Source organism: Hyperolius riggenbachi, chromosome 5 (assembly GCF_040937935.1).
Source record: "Hyperolius riggenbachi isolate aHypRig1 chromosome 5, aHypRig1.pri, whole genome shotgun sequence".
Taxonomy (NCBI): domain Eukaryota; kingdom Metazoa; phylum Chordata; class Amphibia; order Anura; family Hyperoliidae; genus Hyperolius; species Hyperolius riggenbachi.
The window spans coordinates 39,517,216-39,534,666 of record NC_090650.1 but is presented as its reverse complement, the minus strand read 5'-3'; the positions used below and the strand labels follow the sequence as shown (position 1 = coordinate 39,534,666).

At 44.1% G+C, this 17,451-nt stretch overlaps 1 protein-coding gene across 2 annotated transcripts in view; it reads right to left on the bottom strand.

Moving 5' to 3' along the window:
- Positions 1-17,451, bottom strand: part of ABCB1 (ATP binding cassette subfamily B member 1) — a 148,119-nt gene that overhangs the window by 74,180 nt on the left and 56,488 nt on the right. For both annotated transcript variants that reach the window (XM_068235515.1, XM_068235514.1), the window contains exons 4-6: positions 16,464-16,608; positions 10,567-10,615; positions 1,153-1,344 (exon numbers count right to left, since the gene is read on the bottom strand). In XM_068235515.1, coding sequence (XP_068091616.1) covers positions 1,153-1,344; positions 10,567-10,615; positions 16,464-16,608 — 386 coding nt within the window. The remainder of the gene's footprint in view (positions 1-1,152; positions 1,345-10,566; positions 10,616-16,463; positions 16,609-17,451) is intronic.

Sequence of the window (17,451 nt, the reverse complement as noted above, 5' to 3'; positions counted from 1 at the left end):
TGTCCCCTAGGGGAACAGCCGTGTCACACGGCTGTCCCCAGTACAGCGCTGCTGCAGATCGCAGTGCTGTACTTAGCAGAAAGACGGCAGTTTCGCCGTCTAACAGTCTCCCGAGCGGCAAAAGACGCTCGGAGACTGAAGGTGGGGCGGAGCTCCACCCCCCAAGCAGGAGATGCGTGCGCAGCATGCGCGCTATCTCCTGCAGTAGCCGGCCCCATTGCGTTAGGCGGTCCTGGGGCTGCCGCCGCGGCCACGTCCGTTGACGTGGAGCAGTCGTAGGGAGGTTAAACTCACCTGATTGCCGATTCCCGTGTCACACCTCAGTCATGCCTAGGAAAACTCATGGAGAAGCATGTGATCAGTTTGGTCAGGTGATAGATATGTAAGTCTCTGATTTGCCAGTGCTGATCATGTGCTTAAAGTGGACCTCAAGAGATTAAAAAATAAAATAAAAGAGTTTCACTTGCCTGTGGCTTCTGCCTGCCCTCTGGAGCTGACCTGTGCCCGCGAAGTTACCAAACGATCCTCCGTTCCCCCACCGCAGCCTACTTTTGCTTCTGGCAGTCGCCGTCCACTGCATCCTCATTTACGCTCCCATTGTCGGGGAGGTACTGCGCAGGCGTAAAATAGATTTTCTCATACTGCACCTACGCAGGACGCTCCTGGCCACGGGAGCATGTAGGAGGATGCGTTCCACGTAGGCGCAGTGGGCATTGACTTACAAGTCGACATGAATAAAAGTGAGCCGTGGCGGGGAACAGAGGATCGTTCAAGGACGCGTGGGCACAGGATGGCTGCAGGGGGCTGGCAGAAGCACCAGGTAGGTGAAGCTCTTTTTTTTTTTGTTTTTTTTTTATCTCTTCAGGTGCGCTTTAAGCAGGATGTGATCACAGCAAATCAGAGCTTTGCAAATTTATCAGCTGATCAAACAAATCTCATGCTTCTCCATGAGTTCTCCCAGACAGGACCATCACTACTTGTGATAAGGGGTTGGATAGGGGGTTGCTGCATTCCCTTCTGAGAGGCCCACTCCCAGCAAAAGCCATTAATGCAGGCACTCCACAGCACTATCGATTGTACAGAATTCACAAAGTTCCCGTGGACATCACCCGATTGCCACCAACCTGCTGCAGCTATTATGGAGGCACTCACCCCGTCAGTCTGGTGTTCAGCTCTCCCGCGTCGTTCACATCAAACCAGCTGATCTCCTGCCGCAGCACCGCATGGAAGAAATTCTTCCGGATCTTCTTTATCTGCCGCCCAGCTGCCAATGTCCAGAAACAGATCTGGATGTAGCCAGCGATCAGAACGCCGAATCCCAGCCCGCTGTAATAGTACGCATACCTGAGGGCGAGAAAATAATCATTATAGGTCTTATTACTAACATCTTTGGGAAATACTGTTGCCTATTTTCCTTTGAGTTTCTGCACTATAGAACAAAGGATGCATTCAAACCATGGGCCTGAGCCAAATTACTTTTTCTCCTAAGTTTTCACTTACATGATATTTTCACATCTTATCAATAAAATGCCCTTTAAAGTGAATGTTTACCATTTTAAAAATAAAAAAGTCAGATACTCACCTAAGGAGAGGAAAGGCTCGGTCCTAATGAGCCTTCCCTCTCCCGGTGCCCGGTCCCGCGCAGGATCCCCCGTAGCAGTATTCGACCAGTTCGGTCAAATACTGCCACTTCCGCAGCCGAAGGGAGCTTTCGGAAGCCTTCGGGAGCACTCGGGCTCCCGAAGACGGGCCGCTCCATACTACGCATCCGCGAGCGCCCTCTTTGACGCACTCGCGCGTACGTAGTATGGAGCGGCCCGTCTTCGGAAGCCCAAGTGCTCCCGAAGACCTCCAAAGTACCTGCGGCGGCGGACGCGAACGGGGGAGCCAGCGCAGCACCGAGGGCACCGGGAGAGGGAAGGCTCATTAGGACCGAGCCTTCCCTCTCCTTAGGAGAGTATCTGACTTTTTTATTTTTAAATTGGTACCCATTGGCTTTAAGCCACCAGCAAGCAAGAAAATAGAATAATTTTGACACTACCTTCTCACCTACTATTTGGTACTTTTTCAATTGCAGAATGTTGAAGTTATTTTTACATAGCAATTTTTCTTGCTAGAAAAAATAACGTGCAAAGCGTGGGTTGGGTTGCGACAGCACTAAAACCTTATCTGCATTGTTTCTTTAGTCAGATAAAAGTGGATTGTCTTCCATTTACTTTTCAGGACATCAAGCTAAATTTAGTTTCCTGTTTGACTGCCTTATTAGCAAAGATAGCAGCACTAGTTTTTTAACACTTGCAGGGAAACAGAAAAGGAACTTCAGACAATTTTGTAGTACTATAATGCACCTATGTTTTTCTCATCATGACACTTCAGGTATGCTTTGAGCAGGGCCATGTCTTGGGCAGTGCGATCAGGCAGAAGGACATAACAGCTAGGGAGCTGGTGAAGCGCGATGCAGCCAAATAGAAGAAGAAAGAACACCAGCGCGGTCACCTTCCTTGTCTCCTCCTGGACTGCCTGCGTCAGACGTCAAGTCATCATCACGTCACCACCGCGGGATGACACCTGATGTCCTGTAGCAGTACTGCAGGCTGTCAGTGCACGGCGCCCATGGAGGAGTCGGATTTCCGGGCTCTATTCACCTGTGTGTTCTCCTAGTCCCTGCTTCCTCCTGGATGTGCGGCAGGTCACTAGTAAGAAGGCAGATCTACTTGTGACCTGTGGCGGTGTGACTGTCTCTAAAGAGTAAAGGTTCACGAGTCCACAGAGGTGGGGGGGAAGGGGGTGTCATTTTTACACCCTCGCCATGGGTGCAGTTTAGCCTAGAAACTGCTATGGATTTAAGCCAAAATCATTAGCATCTTACCTCTATGCTTTTCTAATAATTAGAGGCGGAATACAACAGTTCGGCAATTACCCTTTTAAAAGGCCGCCAGCAATGGCTTCCTCCATAATTCCCCTCATCTCAGGTATCCTGAGGAATTATTCCATTTGAGAGAAGTGCACTGCTTTTGACCTCAGCCGGCAGAACTCATTGTGCTGTAAATTATTGGAATGCTTTGATGTCCCTCGGCTAGCAGAGGATATAGAAACTGAAAGCAGAGGTCCTCTGTTGTCTCACACTGCCCCCTAGTGACAAGTAGCCATAAATACACATTACAGCAGTACTAATTAGTAGCAAGGAAATGTAACAAATAGGAAATAAAAAAGTGCTAAAATAAATTGGCCTATAGCAATTGCAACCCTTTAAATAAATTGGCTGCTGAAGGGTTAACATTAGACCTTCACATCCACACCGCAAAGACAATCACTAATCTTTAATCAATCATATTATGCTCTACATATAAGTTAGTTTGTTCAGCTCATTTGAACATATGGAGAAGCGGAGGATCAGATATGAAGGGCTGGTGGAAATATCTTATTGGTAATAGCTAACTTGCTGTTCAAACACAGGATGACCTTTGTCTCATGAGATATAAAAGAGGAATACGAGACAAACCGCTCACACAAACGTGTAAAACACAAACATGTAAAAAAACGTGTAAAACAAATGCAGCAGAAGCATTATATAATGACTGGCATGAATCCCGTTACATAACAGGCGCTAGAGAACAATGCCTCAGCCCCCCGAACGCCATCATGCGCCGCGCATGCGCAGAGGGGAACTTCCTGACATGGGCGAAGGTAAAGTAGGAGGTTTAGAAGTGGCACACCTTGCAGTCTGAGGTTAGGTGCATAACCAGGGTGCAAAACAACACCCAATGTAATAATCAGAAGTCCAATGCCTCGTACACTCGGACCAACCTGCTGCCTCATTATCATCTGACTTTAGTCTTTAGGACGATAATCAGGCATGTGTACGCACACAACCGACTAGACGAGCACCTGAGCGGTTTCTCTCATCCAACCATCGGATCTACTTACTCGTTCAGTTGGTTGCGTGTGTACAAGCCGTTTGAACGACTTGTACTTGTTTTGAATGCAGCCATATCGTGCATTCCGTCATTTCGCTTGCGGGCGCAGTATGTAAATGAGCTGGTCGTTAAGTCGTTTAGACGTGTGGACATACAGGTCGTGCGGTTGGTCAGGTCGTGCAATTGTTGTGCACTTGTTGGACATGTGTACGCACCTCAAGATCGGTTAGCACACCATCAATTAATGCAGAAGTGTTTTATTCTTCAACGCAGGTGTCAACACGATAACTGACAATTATTTGGGCTCGTCTACAAAGATTGTGAAGAATTAAATAGCCATTTTTGGGTTTACCGGGAAGGGCTAAGCCAGTGATGGCTAACATTGGCACTCCAGCAGTGACAAAACTACAAATCCCATCATGCCTCTGCCTCCACCGAGTTATGCTTAGAGCTGTCAGAGTATTGCAATGCCTCATGGGACTTGTAGTTCTACCACAGCTGGAGTGCCAAGGTTAGCCATCACTGGGCTAAGCAATAGAAGTGTCTTTTTTGTTTGTTTGTTTGTTTGTTTTAAATTTAGAACAATCTGGATCACTTGTTTTATATAACTGTGTCGTATTCCAGTGTGTCACAAAGTACATTAAATAGTTCATGTCACGGTCTATATTTTTTGCGGACTCCGCCTCTGGCTCACAGTGATGATCACTGTGAGCCAGAGGCGGAGTCCGCAAAAAATATAGACCGTGACATGAACTATTTAATGTACTTTGTGACACACTGGAATACGACACAGTTATATATGAAAATGGTTCCTGACTGATGCACAGAACTCCACTGTCGAGGGCTGGATTTATAACTTAGAGGCCCATAGGCACAGGAGTTCTGGTGCCCTAAACTCCGCCCCTGAACACAGGCCACACCCCCAAGTAAAAATATTCTGAACTCTAATCCTTGCCTTATGTCACTAACTGTCCTTAGAATCTTACACTCTAATCACTGTCTCATATCATCCTTAGTGACAGGAGGCAAGGATCATGGCCTTAGCCCACTAACCCAGTTGTGTCCGATTTTCAGAAACACATTATTAATTATATAAAGCGGCAACATATTCCGTGGCGCTGTACAATGTAAGAAAACAAACAAGGGATACATAATGATACAGACAATGATATACATCAAATATGGACACTGGTACAAAATACAAAACTGGTGATTACAATGACAAATGTTGACTAAATGTATGAATGTATAACAGAGTGCAAGCTATTAAATAATTAGGTAAGAAGTAAATCTAGACGCGAGGTTGAAGGGTACATGGTCTAAGATAGAGCATGTGCTTGTCGGAAAAGGTGGGTTTTGAGGGAGCGTTTAAAGATTTAAAAGGTGGGAGAATGGTGGTTGTGCTGTGGGAGGGCATTCCAGAGGAGGGGTGAGGCACGTGAGAAGTCTTGTATGCGAGAATGTGAGGAGGTAATTGTAGAAGAGTATAATAGAAGCTCATGTGCAGATCTGAGATTGCGGTTGGGTTGGTATCTGGAGACTAGTGAGGAGATGTACAGGGGAAAGAGATTGTGGAGAGCTTTGTAGGTTAGGGTTAGGAGTTTGAACTGGATCCTCTGGTTGATTGGTAGCCAGTGAAGAGCTTGACAGAGAGGAGCAGCAGAGAGGAGAGATGAATGAGTCGAGCAGCAGAATTTAGTACAGACTGGAGGGGCGCTAGTCGGTTAGTTGGAAGTCCACCAAGTAATATATTGCAATAGTCCAAACGAGATAGGATAAGAGCATGTACTAACATTTTGGTTGTGTCCTAAAAGAGAAAAGGTTGGATGCGTGATATGTTTTTGAGTTGGAGATGACAGGAGCTGGTTAGGGAGTTGATGAGGAATAAATGAGAGGGAAGATTCAAATATAACCCCTAAGCACTGTGCTTTGGGAACTGAAGTTATAGGCGTGTTTTTAACATTTATTGTAATATCAGGCAAAGAGGTGGACATAGATCAATGTTACAGATGCTGAAAAGCAGACAGGAGTGGACACAACTGCATTAGTGGGTTCAGGCCCTTAGAGGGTAAGAGTCTGAGGTGTGTGATAGGAGGCAGAGATTAGACTGTAAGCTCCTGAGCTCAGTGATCTGAGGATGGTGGCCGCCTGTCCCACATAAGGCGCCTGTAGGCACATGCCTACAGTGCCTTATGGAAAATACAGCCCTGCCACTGTCTTTAGACAGTGAAGATCTGTGCGCACTATTTTGTCCCATGTTCGGGAGCCGCCGGTGTTAGAACTACGCTGGATCAGGCTTAGGCAGCCACAAGTGGTTTATTGTTGGCCCCCGAACTGGTTAAGAGTAAGTTGAACTTGACACTATGCTTGTTGCGTAATGCCTGCACAACAACATAGGCACAACATAATGTGAAATCTCACGTTATTTCCTATAGCACAATTGCTATGGAATGATCACGAACAAGCTATTTCGGCTTGGCGCTTGTTGAGAAAATGAGGTTTATTCTAGCACTAAAAATGGGCAACGCGTTTCTCGGGACTTTGCCCACTTCATCAGGTCTGTACAAAAATAGTGGCTTGGGTCAGGGCCAACCAAAACGGGAGAGCCTCTATGTCATAGAGGAGCTAACATTTTGGTTGGCCCTGACCCAAGGCACTATTTTTGTGGATGTAGATGGATCAGGAAACGCTCGTCGTCTGGGGACGTCGCTGTGATCCATTTCCCTGCGTTGTTAAGTGACTATTTATCTTAAGGGACTTCCCATGCGAAAGCACTAACATATTTTTTATTCACCTGGGGCTTCCAGCCCCTCACAGCCGTTTCAGTCCCTTGTCGCAGCTCCAGTCCTCCTTGGTGTCCCCGCTGGCCGCCCGTAATAATGGCAACCCACCAGCAAGGTCGGCTCTTCTGTGTCTGCACGGCTATGTCATCTAATGCGTCAGATGGCATGGACGCGTAAGCACTCGCAGAAGACTCAACGCTGCGGAGCGTTGCCATCATTGCGGCCGGCCAGGGGGGACACGGAGGAGGACCGGGGCTGCGGCGAGGGACTGGGAGAAGCCCCAGGTGAGTAAACAATAGATGAGTGATTTCGCCTCGGAAGTCCTTTAAGTTTCTGTGATGTGGAAAGAAACATGCTCAAGGACAGAGTTACCATACAAACTCCATGCAGATAGTGTCCTGTGTGAGATTTGAACGCTGTGCTGCATGGTGAGGTTGTTAGCCGCTCAGTCGCAGTACTCTTCACATTCTGGGTGAATTGACTCCCTATATTTGGAGAAAATGACTGTTGTCTATTAAAAGAAAAAAAAACATTTTTGGAATTGTTACTATCTATAGAGCTGAGTCTTGTGTAAGCAAAAGAGAATAGCAGGAAGCCGCACTGCTGCTTAGGAAGCTGTACCTGCAACACCCACCAAACCGGCCTCAGGCTGCTGCAAGACTGTGTCTAAAAACAAACCTCCCCGGCCTTTTTCTGTGATTTCACAACTGTGGAATGCTTAAAGTGAACCTCCGGACTAAACATCTACTCAGCAGCACTGAAAAGGCTTGGTATTTCTTTAACAGGTTCACAGCATCAAAACTTTGTTTTTCTTACCCAAACCTAATGTTTAGCTGCTTAGAAGCTAAGCTCCGCCCCATCAAAGAAAATTGCTGGGGCATTTTTCCCCTGATGCTATCCAAAGCATGATGGGATTTCTGATGTTGTTTTTGTTGCCTAGCAGCTGGGAGGGGTTATCAGGACACAGAACAGTTGGAACTGTGTCTCATGCTCCTTTAAACCATAAAGATGGCTGTTCTCATGAAATCACCAACCTTTGCCTGTTCTTTTAAAACAGGGTGGGTAAGAGATTATATTACCTATTTTAATTAACATAACTAATGTAACTTAATAACAATATGTTTGTTTAGACTGAAGTTCCTCTTTAAAGTACCCCTTTTTTAACACCAAGGGGTGCACGCAGTGCCATCAGAGAAACACGCCGGGGGACATGTGGTTGCCGAGGAACAGGAAGCGATGAACGCGGAAGAACGGAAATCACCGCCGGGGATCGCCGAGAAGACATCAGGAATGCCGTTGCAGGGAAGCCGCAAGGTGCTGGTGAGGGATCCCGCACACCAGCTACGCTGCAGGTGAGTAAATATAATTGCTGGACGAGACTGACTCGTCCTTATCGATCCTACCTTGTTTTTATGGATGAGTCAGACTCATCCTTAACGCTAGGAAGGTTAATGTGAATTACGGCAATAGCAGCGCTCAGCTTTTTTAGCGTAGCGTAATTACTATAAAAACAGCGTAATTACGTCTTACCCCGCGAGTCTACGGTGGCCTGGAGGAGGAATAGTAATTAATGCCGCCATAACTTGTGCAGGAGCAGGTAAGCTGTTTTTTGGCTTTATCCTGCGCCCAAATATCCCGGCGCCTTAATTTCATTTTTTCAACTTTTTAGTGCAAAAGAAACGTATTTAAACAATCTGGTTTGCAAGGTAGAGGATGGTGCTGCAGCCGTGGGTGCCGCTGGGGGGGGGGGGGGGGGCGCACGGTCGCACATGTACTTGCACGTGTGCAGCCACTTTCAGCTTCCTATGGGCTGGTGCGAAGTAGATAAAAAGGATCGTAATGCAAAGGAGGGGAAAAGTCGCGGGATGTGACGCAAACTGTAAACCGTACCATAAACGAAAAGTATGCTTACTACAACTGTAAACACGTCTTGTAACACACAACATGCCGTGCATAATTCGGATAAATTCCCCTGAACCGCGATGCTAACACACTGATGTCATCGTATCATCCTATCTAATAAAACCCCTGTGTCCCTGCGTACACTTGTGTCCCTGTGTCCATGCGTTTGCGCTACTGTGCATGTGCGGCACAGACAGTCGTTGGGACAGGACGGGTCCAGGGAGCTGTGCGCACGGGCGGATGGGTGCGCGAGCGGCGGGGGTGGCGCATGCATGCGCACTGACATGCGACCGTGGCGGCGGTGTGGCAGAGCCCTAGAGCCAGTTTTTAAATGGGCTTAGGTCTACTAGTTACACTATAATACAATACAATATAATTGCATGGCGTTTGCAAGGCCATTATATTCTCTGGCTCAGTGCATTATTGTGATAGCAGCCTAGTCCTGATGTTTTCCACTGCATCAGAAAAAGTGAAAACCGAAATCTGAGAGCTTTGCTGTGGAAAATAACAATTACAATAGCATTCTGTTTGCTTTCCATAAAGGAAGTCTATAAATCTGCAGGCTTAAAGGACACCTGAAGCGAAAAAAAACGAATGAAATAAACAATTGTATCTATTTTCCTTCTCCTAAAAAATGACTTTTTAAGATATTCCAGTTTTATTTTATGTTTAAATCTACTTTGTATTGTCATTTTTTCAATGACACATTCATTGAAGTATGCCGGAGCTAAAATCTATGAACTATTGACCCTTTTTATCTCCTTTCTGCTCTCAGAAGCCAATTTCTGCTAGGAAAAAGTTTTATAGTTGGAATTTGTTATCAGTGAGGGTCACACTGTAGTCACTTCCTGTCTGAGTCAGGACTGAGTCAGCCACTTAGCCACTTACATACCTGATATTTAACTCTTTCAGACAGAGAAAGAAAAAAAAGGAACACAACATAGTTATTTGTGTGCTAGGCACTGTACATACACATGTCTATCTCATCATGTCACATGTCACTTCGGGTATCCTTTATCCACTTTGCATCCAGACCTTGTTTCCCCCTTATAGACCAGTTTTAATATTTTAGCTTTGTCCCTATTTAATCAGCTATAACGTTATCTATATTTATGATATCTAAATAAAATATAGATTGTTTTTTTTTTTGACAAACTAGGCTTTTATTTCATGGCATTTTATCTCTCAAATAATTTTGTTGTCTATGCATTTTAATGGGAAAAAGAGGAAAAAAATTGAAAAAAAAACATTATTGCGTAGTTTTACCAATTCCAGTTTAAAAATAAAAAGAGCGATTGTTCATTAAAAAAAAACACACATTTTGTTTGGTTATTTCTAACGTTTATCACAATACTTAGATTATGTTCCAGTTACAATTTATGGTGAGGATATTGGCGTTTGAAATAATGCTACAGTGTGTATTTTTCACTATGAACTGACGAAATAAAAGCATTTTTAATGGTAAAAATCAATCTTATTGGCTCTAGGAACATATATTCCTTTTCACCACTACATGCTGCTTCCGGAAGTGTGCACCGGAGCAATGCCCAACCCTGCACAGCTGAGTTTCAGCTACAGGACGTATATCTACGTCTTTGTGGCTTAGATGAAGTCTCAGAGGACGTAGATATACTGTAGTGGTGGATAAAGTGGTTAAAGAACATGATACGACAATAAAGGCCCATACACACGTCGGATTTTTCCGAACGACGGGACATTTGAACGTCCCGTCGTTCAGGCGTCTGCACGCCAAATCGGGCGTGTGTACAGACTGTCGTTCGGGTGATAAGACTGCGGATCGCTCACAATCAGTCTTATCACCCGAACGACAATCTGTACACACGCCCGATTTGGCGTGCGGACGACTGAACGATGGGACGTTCAAACGACCCGTCGTTCGGAAAAATCCAACATGTGTATGGGCCTTAACACACAGAATGGATATAAATGGCCTGGTCACTTACGTTGACATTTGTTCTTGTAGCTTGATCGAAGCGTTGATCATTCCTTCCACTGTCAAGAAACAGAATGAAGCGCAATGAGACACACTGATCTGTGACTAATCAAAGCAAACCTGTGAGGTAAAAAAACCCACAAAAGTCCAATGCTTACCTAGTCTCCCTCCACCTCGCCGTTCCAGCGCTGGAACCCCCGGATTTCGTGGCCGTGCTCCGGTATGTAAACGAGTACGGCCGCGCTACACCTGCACAGTAGCATGAACCCGTGCGGGCTTCATCAGAAAAAAACGGTGCTGTTTTTTGGAGGAAACGGCTCTGGAACAGTACAGTCTAACCAGCAAGCTCATGGTGACCCAGAACTCATTGGAGTGTGTAAGGGACTACAATGGTCCTAAAAGCCCCCTTACTAAGATGTTAAGAAAAACAAAAATTTGCTTTCCTAAAACAGAAAGAATTTGCGATAATTCAGGTTGGAGTGAGCTCGAGATGTCTCCCAGGCACCACTGCTGAATATATGCAAATTAACCATTGTACCATTAGAAGCTAAACACACCTCCAGAACCGCTGGAATGCAATGATGTGTCAGCTTGTTAAATTGTACAGAGCCATAATAATCCAACATGCATACAGACTGTTTCGGATTGTTTGATCCTCATCAGTGCATGGCATGGATTAATTTGGCTCTATGGAGTAGGGCTTGTAAACCGAGAGGTACAGACTAACCAGCAAGCTCATGGTGACCCAGAACTCATTGGAGTGTGTAAGGGACTACAATGGTCCTAAAAGCCCCCTTACTAAGATGTTAAGAAAAACAAAAATTTGCTTTCCTAAAACAGAAAGAATTTGCGATAATTCAGGTTGGAGTGAGCTCGAGATGTCTCCCAGGCACCACTGCTGAATATATGCAAATTAACCATTGTACCCTTAGAAGCTAAACACACCTCCAGAACCGCTGAACAGTACAGTGGTGGAGGATTACTCAGAGGTTTCCCTCTATTAGTAGTGGTACCCATTTGCAGCACTTTTTTTTCTCATTACAGGTCCACTTTCCTTTATTACATTATTTATTACATTATTATAACCACTTAAAGGTGAGCTCCATAAATTGGAATGGGCGCTGAGGAGGAATTTTAGCGAAAAGGGGAAGGGGGGAATCATTACATTTCAAAGTGAGAAGTTAAAAAATGGAAGAGAGATCAAGAAATGATTGATATTCGCCATGTAATATGTTCATGTTGTTTCATCCACATTCAGCCTGCACGTCATCATCTTTACTACTGGCAGACATGAAAAAGAAACAGCACCAACTGCCATAATCTATATTCACACCCTCGAAGAATACAATAGGCTAAAAGGTTGTGTTTTTTTATAGATATACATGTGTACAGGGGGAAATACTAGTTGCTTGGCAGTTGGAAAAAAAAATGTTATTTCCCACAATGCAACAAGGTTCACAGACAGCAAACTGTCAGGACCATGGTCATGACATCACACTGTGGGAGGGGTTTCACCACAATATCAGCCATACAGACCCCCTGATGATCTATTTGAAAAAAGGTAAATATTTCTAGTGGGGAAAGGGGGTATCAGCTCCTCTTTAAACACAGGCAGTCTGGTAAAATTGGAGGTGTAGTAAATAGCGCTCTTGCCTTGCATCTCTAAGTCTCTGGTTCAAGTCAGGTTAAGACACTATCTACATGAAGTCTGTATGTTTTCACTGTGGGTTTCCTCCAGCCGTCCTGGTTTCCTCCCAAAAAGCTAATTCAGTGGGCGTCCCCCAAAAAATCAGATAGAATGGAAAAAAAATATTTCCAGGTAGATATAAAATGACAAATTCATTTTCAATTAATTCAAGTGTCCAACAAGGGGCATATAAAATAATTTAAAAAATTCAGGATGTATGCCCGACGAAGGCTGCAAGGCCGAAAGCTTGCTTATTCTTATTCATTTTTAGTTAGCCAATAAATGGTATCATCCTGATTTAAAACTTCTTGCTTAAAAATTCATATGTTATATTTAGAACAATAAAAAAGTGAATGTTATATATAGAACACAACTTGTACAACCGGTATCCACCAATCTGAGTACTGAATTAGGTGGAATTAGGCCTTAGTCTGTTAATGGGAGGAATCTGGTCTTACAACAATGAGGAATGCTATTTTCAAATAAAAACGACAAAAACCAGGCCTGTGAGTAGCAAAATCAGTACAAACACTAAAAACACAACTATTCTGCAGAGAGTAGAGATGAAAAAATAGGTTGATCTGTCTGAGAAAAGGTAAAGATTTCTCATGGGAAAGGGAGTAACAGCTACTGATTGGGATAAAGTTCAATCCTGGGTTACAGTTCTTCTTTAACTCTACTTAGTTATCCTAACTAATATTCCCCTTGTGTCCCCAGCCTTGGCCTCTGTAAGAAAGAGAGAGAGAGAATGGAAAACTGTATACTGTACTCACCTAATGGTAATTTTCTTTTCCATGTGCATCCATGGCAGCATTCGTATGGGTTGGGCCCACCCCTACCAATTAACAGGAACTTGGCTATAAAAGACAGTGACCCCTAGTGAGCAGCATTCTCAGTGACTAGCCGAACCATAGAACAGCAAAAAGTCAACAAAAGGAAAGTGAGGGAAATCCCTATGCTGCCATAGATGCACATGGAAAGAAAAATTACCGTTAGGTGGGTATACAATTTTCCATATGCCTCCATGGCAGCATACGTATGGGATTTAACTAGCAGAAAGAAGTAAGGGAGGGACAAGACTTGCTGAATAAAAATAATTTCACCAGTTGAATGCCTGGCAAATCTTTGCCTGGACAGCGGAGGGGGCACAGGGGACAGCTGTGCTCTGAGAAGAGTGCACTGTGATGCCATCCAGTGGGACAAGGTCAATAACCCGGATAATAGGCTAGCCTTATTAAGAGGCTTTGTTGATTCATTTGAGCCATGAAGAGATCTTTTGGGTTTGATGCCAGCTGGTTTCTTCTCAGACCTAATGGAATTATGAAGAGCTGTTCTGATTTCCTGAAGCTCCTTGTTAACATTCACATAGGCTCTAAGTGTTCTTGCAACATAGAACATGCAGATCAGATTAATTTGTATCCATAAAAGATGGCACTGTCCGATCCTGATTAAAGGGAAGGTCGGACACCAGCTTCAGAGTGAAGTGCTGTAGTGGTCTCAAAACTACTCTGCCTGAGAAGTATGTCAGAAATGAGCCCCTAGATCCTGGAGCTCAGGAACTATTCTGGCCGAGGAGATAGTGACTAGAGACGTTCTTAAAGTTAAGTCTCATCTCCTGCAGTCTTTCACTGGGTCAAAACGGTTTTTTTCTAGGTAATTGAGAACCTGCGGCAGTTCCCACTTTGGAAAAAGGTTGCAATTAGGATGCTTGTTTTTGGTGGCAGCCTTCATAAATTGCACTATTAAAGGGCGAGAGACCCAATGTTTTCAGAAAGATGAAGATTTAGGAATTTCCCATCCAGTACTGAACTCAGATCACCTGACTTCATCTTTACAAGGAAGAGATGAGAGTAGACTTCCTGAAAGTGTTACTCTTCTGGAACAAACGTAACAGCTGTTTTCTGTAATGAGTCATGAATGTAAAAGAGCATGGCCCACATGCAATTAACTTTTTCTCCTAAGTGATATTTTCAAACTTATCAATAAAGTATATTTTAAGCCACCAGCAAGCCTAAAAAATACTCAAAATAATTTGAATAGTTCCCTTGGACCTACTTTTGGTACTTTTTCAATGGCAGAGCGCTGAAAGTTATTTTAAATAGAAGATGAAAATGTATCTCCTAGGAGAAAATTCAGGAGAAAAAGTGAATTGCATATGGGCCATGTCTTTGTAAAGTGAGTGGTGGAGTGAACTTGCACATCCAAGAAAGACCGAATCACTCTGTATCTGTGACTCACTCGCCCTTTATCGTTTTTGCCCAGATAATATAGAACTGCTGAAGTCTTGCAGCTACTATCTGGACTTCAGAATTTTCAATAGGACTTTGGGCTGACTGCTTTGTGAACTTATGGAGATTAGCATGTGAAGTTTGCCAATTCCTATGGTCTGGTCTGTAAGACCGTGTGTCTTAGTCTTGAGTTCTAAAAACAGATTCAGAACATCTGGCCTTTCCTTCCGCCTTGTCATCTCTCCTGTGGTATAATACCAGCCTTGCCCTGGTGACTGTTGATTGTCAGATCCACCTTGTTACTAAAAAGATCCCTTCCATCAAACAGAATTTTAAACTCATTTTGTTGGAAGCTGCAATCAGCAGACCAGGTTTTTTAGCCGGGCTCAATTAACTGTCACGGAAAAAAAGCATGGCGTGTGAAGTGGACTGGACAAAATCTTAAGCTGCTTCCCTAAAACTTAGAGACAATATGAAAGTTCTCCAAGCTGCCAGGATAGAATCAGAATCCTTGTCCTCTTCCGTGGCAATCGAGGATAGAGCCAGGGCTGGTTTACATGCCCCTCCAGTAGTGGTATACACCATCTTTAAATCTATATCGAGTTTATGGTCTAGGACATCTTAAAAAGTAATCAAGACTTTTAACGTTATATGGCGTGCAAGACGCATGACTGACCACAAAGGAAGCGATATCTAGGACTGGAGAACTTTCTTGAAGAAAAGGATGATGTTTGGAAAGTCTGCTTTTTCAGGGAGGACTTTCTCCTTACCTTTTCCCATTCATCTTTATTTCTTCGATTTCTCTTTCAAGATAGGAAAGGAGAATGAGAATTCTTTCAGACGTTTCTTTTAGCCCGGAGAAGGGTCTCCTCTTCCCAGTCGATGGCTTCACAGATGGTTTGGATAAAGAAGAAATAAAAACCAGATATCTGAATCCTCACTATCATTGGAGTTGTGCTAAAGTGCTAAACCATTGATTCCAAGACAGCCTGCTTTATCATCTTGGATGTATGCATCTTATGTAACTCTGGCTCTTTTGCCATCTGGTGGAAACAGATCTACTTTACTGATTTCCCTGGCATGGCTCTGTCGCCACAAGCCCAGCAATCTGTGGGACTATGGTGCCTTTAACGGGGACCTGATCCTCCATGTCCCAGGCAGATTATTTACCTGCTCCTTGTGCAGAATCCTGAGGAATGATGATGTCCTAGAACTGTGGTGGGAACCTGCCCTCCTTTGTTCTCTTCTTCTTGGGCTGTATATAAAAAAGTACAGCCCATTAATAGGTCCTGCAGCAGTTTTTTGTCCGTTGAGTGGAACGGACAACGGATCCGTACAAGCGGATGAATGTGAGCGGATCCATTGGTTTAACATTGGATCCGTTGGCATTCTGGTCCGTTTGTATAGCGTACGTTCCCCTCCCGTTCCCCTCATCGCTAATGTGAACCAGGCCTTAGCCTGTGCAGATAGCAGAAGGAGGAAGAGAAAAAGGTGAGAGGGATCACACGGTACACTCTGCAATCGTATTTACTGTAAGTCATGCAGAGCAGCCATAAAGGGGGGCAAAGATCATTTAGATCAAGCTCCCACCACCAACCCAGATATAGGGTGTCTGAATAATTTGACATTTAGTCATGACAACAGGGCTGCAACCAGGAGAGGCTGAACCTGGCCAGAATGCAGCAGGAATGTCGGCGAGGTAAGAGTAAAATAAAAATAAATAGCAATGAAACACCAAGGAACCTGTTCAGAGGTGAGGAAAAAAATGAGAATGCTGCTCGCTAGGGGTCACTTTCTTTTATAGCTAAGGTCCTGTTAATTGGTAGGGGTGGGGCTTAACCCATACGTTTGTTGCCATGGAGGCATATGGAAAGCGGTTTAAATTGAAGGGTAGTGGTTTGCTCAGGAAAAAGTGGGAATCTATGAACTGATGCAGCAGGTTCCTTCCATTTATATTTGGCAAAAACAAAAATGATTTCTGCAAAAACTCACTTGTCATATTTCCCGCAGCACCCACAAAGGAGTTCGTCATATCTCCGAATACCACCATCATGAGAGGTAAGCCGGCACCGTGGATTATGGCTGCCAATGTTCCAACAATCATTAAGAAACTGTCCGTACTGCCGGCATATCGGAACTGGAAAAGAGACGCCACACAGAGATATAACTTGTGCGTTGCACTGTGAATATACAGTAAGGTACACTGCATTATAAAAACATCTTAAAGAGACTCTGAAGCGACAAAAACTTGTTATTTTTACCTGCTAGTTTCCATAAGTGGTATGAGGAGACCTGAAACGCCGCATTCCAGCAGCAAAACGAGGGGTTTATACCCCCCAAAACCCGAGGCAAACATCTACGACTTTCAAAGCAGTGAATTTTGCTGCCCAGGGAAGCAGAGCTTTATGCTGCAGCTCTGCCTCTAATGAAATCAATCTGTGCGCGGATCTCTGCCTCTCCCCGCCCCTTTCTGTGAAGGAAGACTGAGAGGGGCGGGGAAAGGTGGCGATCCGCGGGGATCGATTTCAATAGAGGCAGAGATACTGCGCTAAGCTCTGCCTCTTTCAGGAAGCGCTTCCCAGATTTCCCCCTGGGGATTTGGGGGGTATAACCCCCTCGTTTTGCTGCTGGAATGCGGTGTTTCAGCTCTCCTCATACTACTTATGGAAACTAGCAGGGAAAAATAAAAAAATTTTGTCGCTTCAGAGTCTCTTTAACAACTAAAATATGTGATAAAAAGCAGTATTCAACAGTTTTGAACAGTGTTAAATTTTCGCCTAAGTCATTTTTGCATCTAAAATGCTGTTTTCGATAAAAAAAAAAAAATAAATTAGCCAAAAATAGGTTTGTATTTGAAGGTTTTTCACACAAAAAAAATCAATATTTTTACATCAAAAAAAATGTTTTCCAGTGAAAAACGTGAATAGCGAAACACCACAGAAAAACAATATTTTGTTGCAACAATTTTTACACCAAAAAT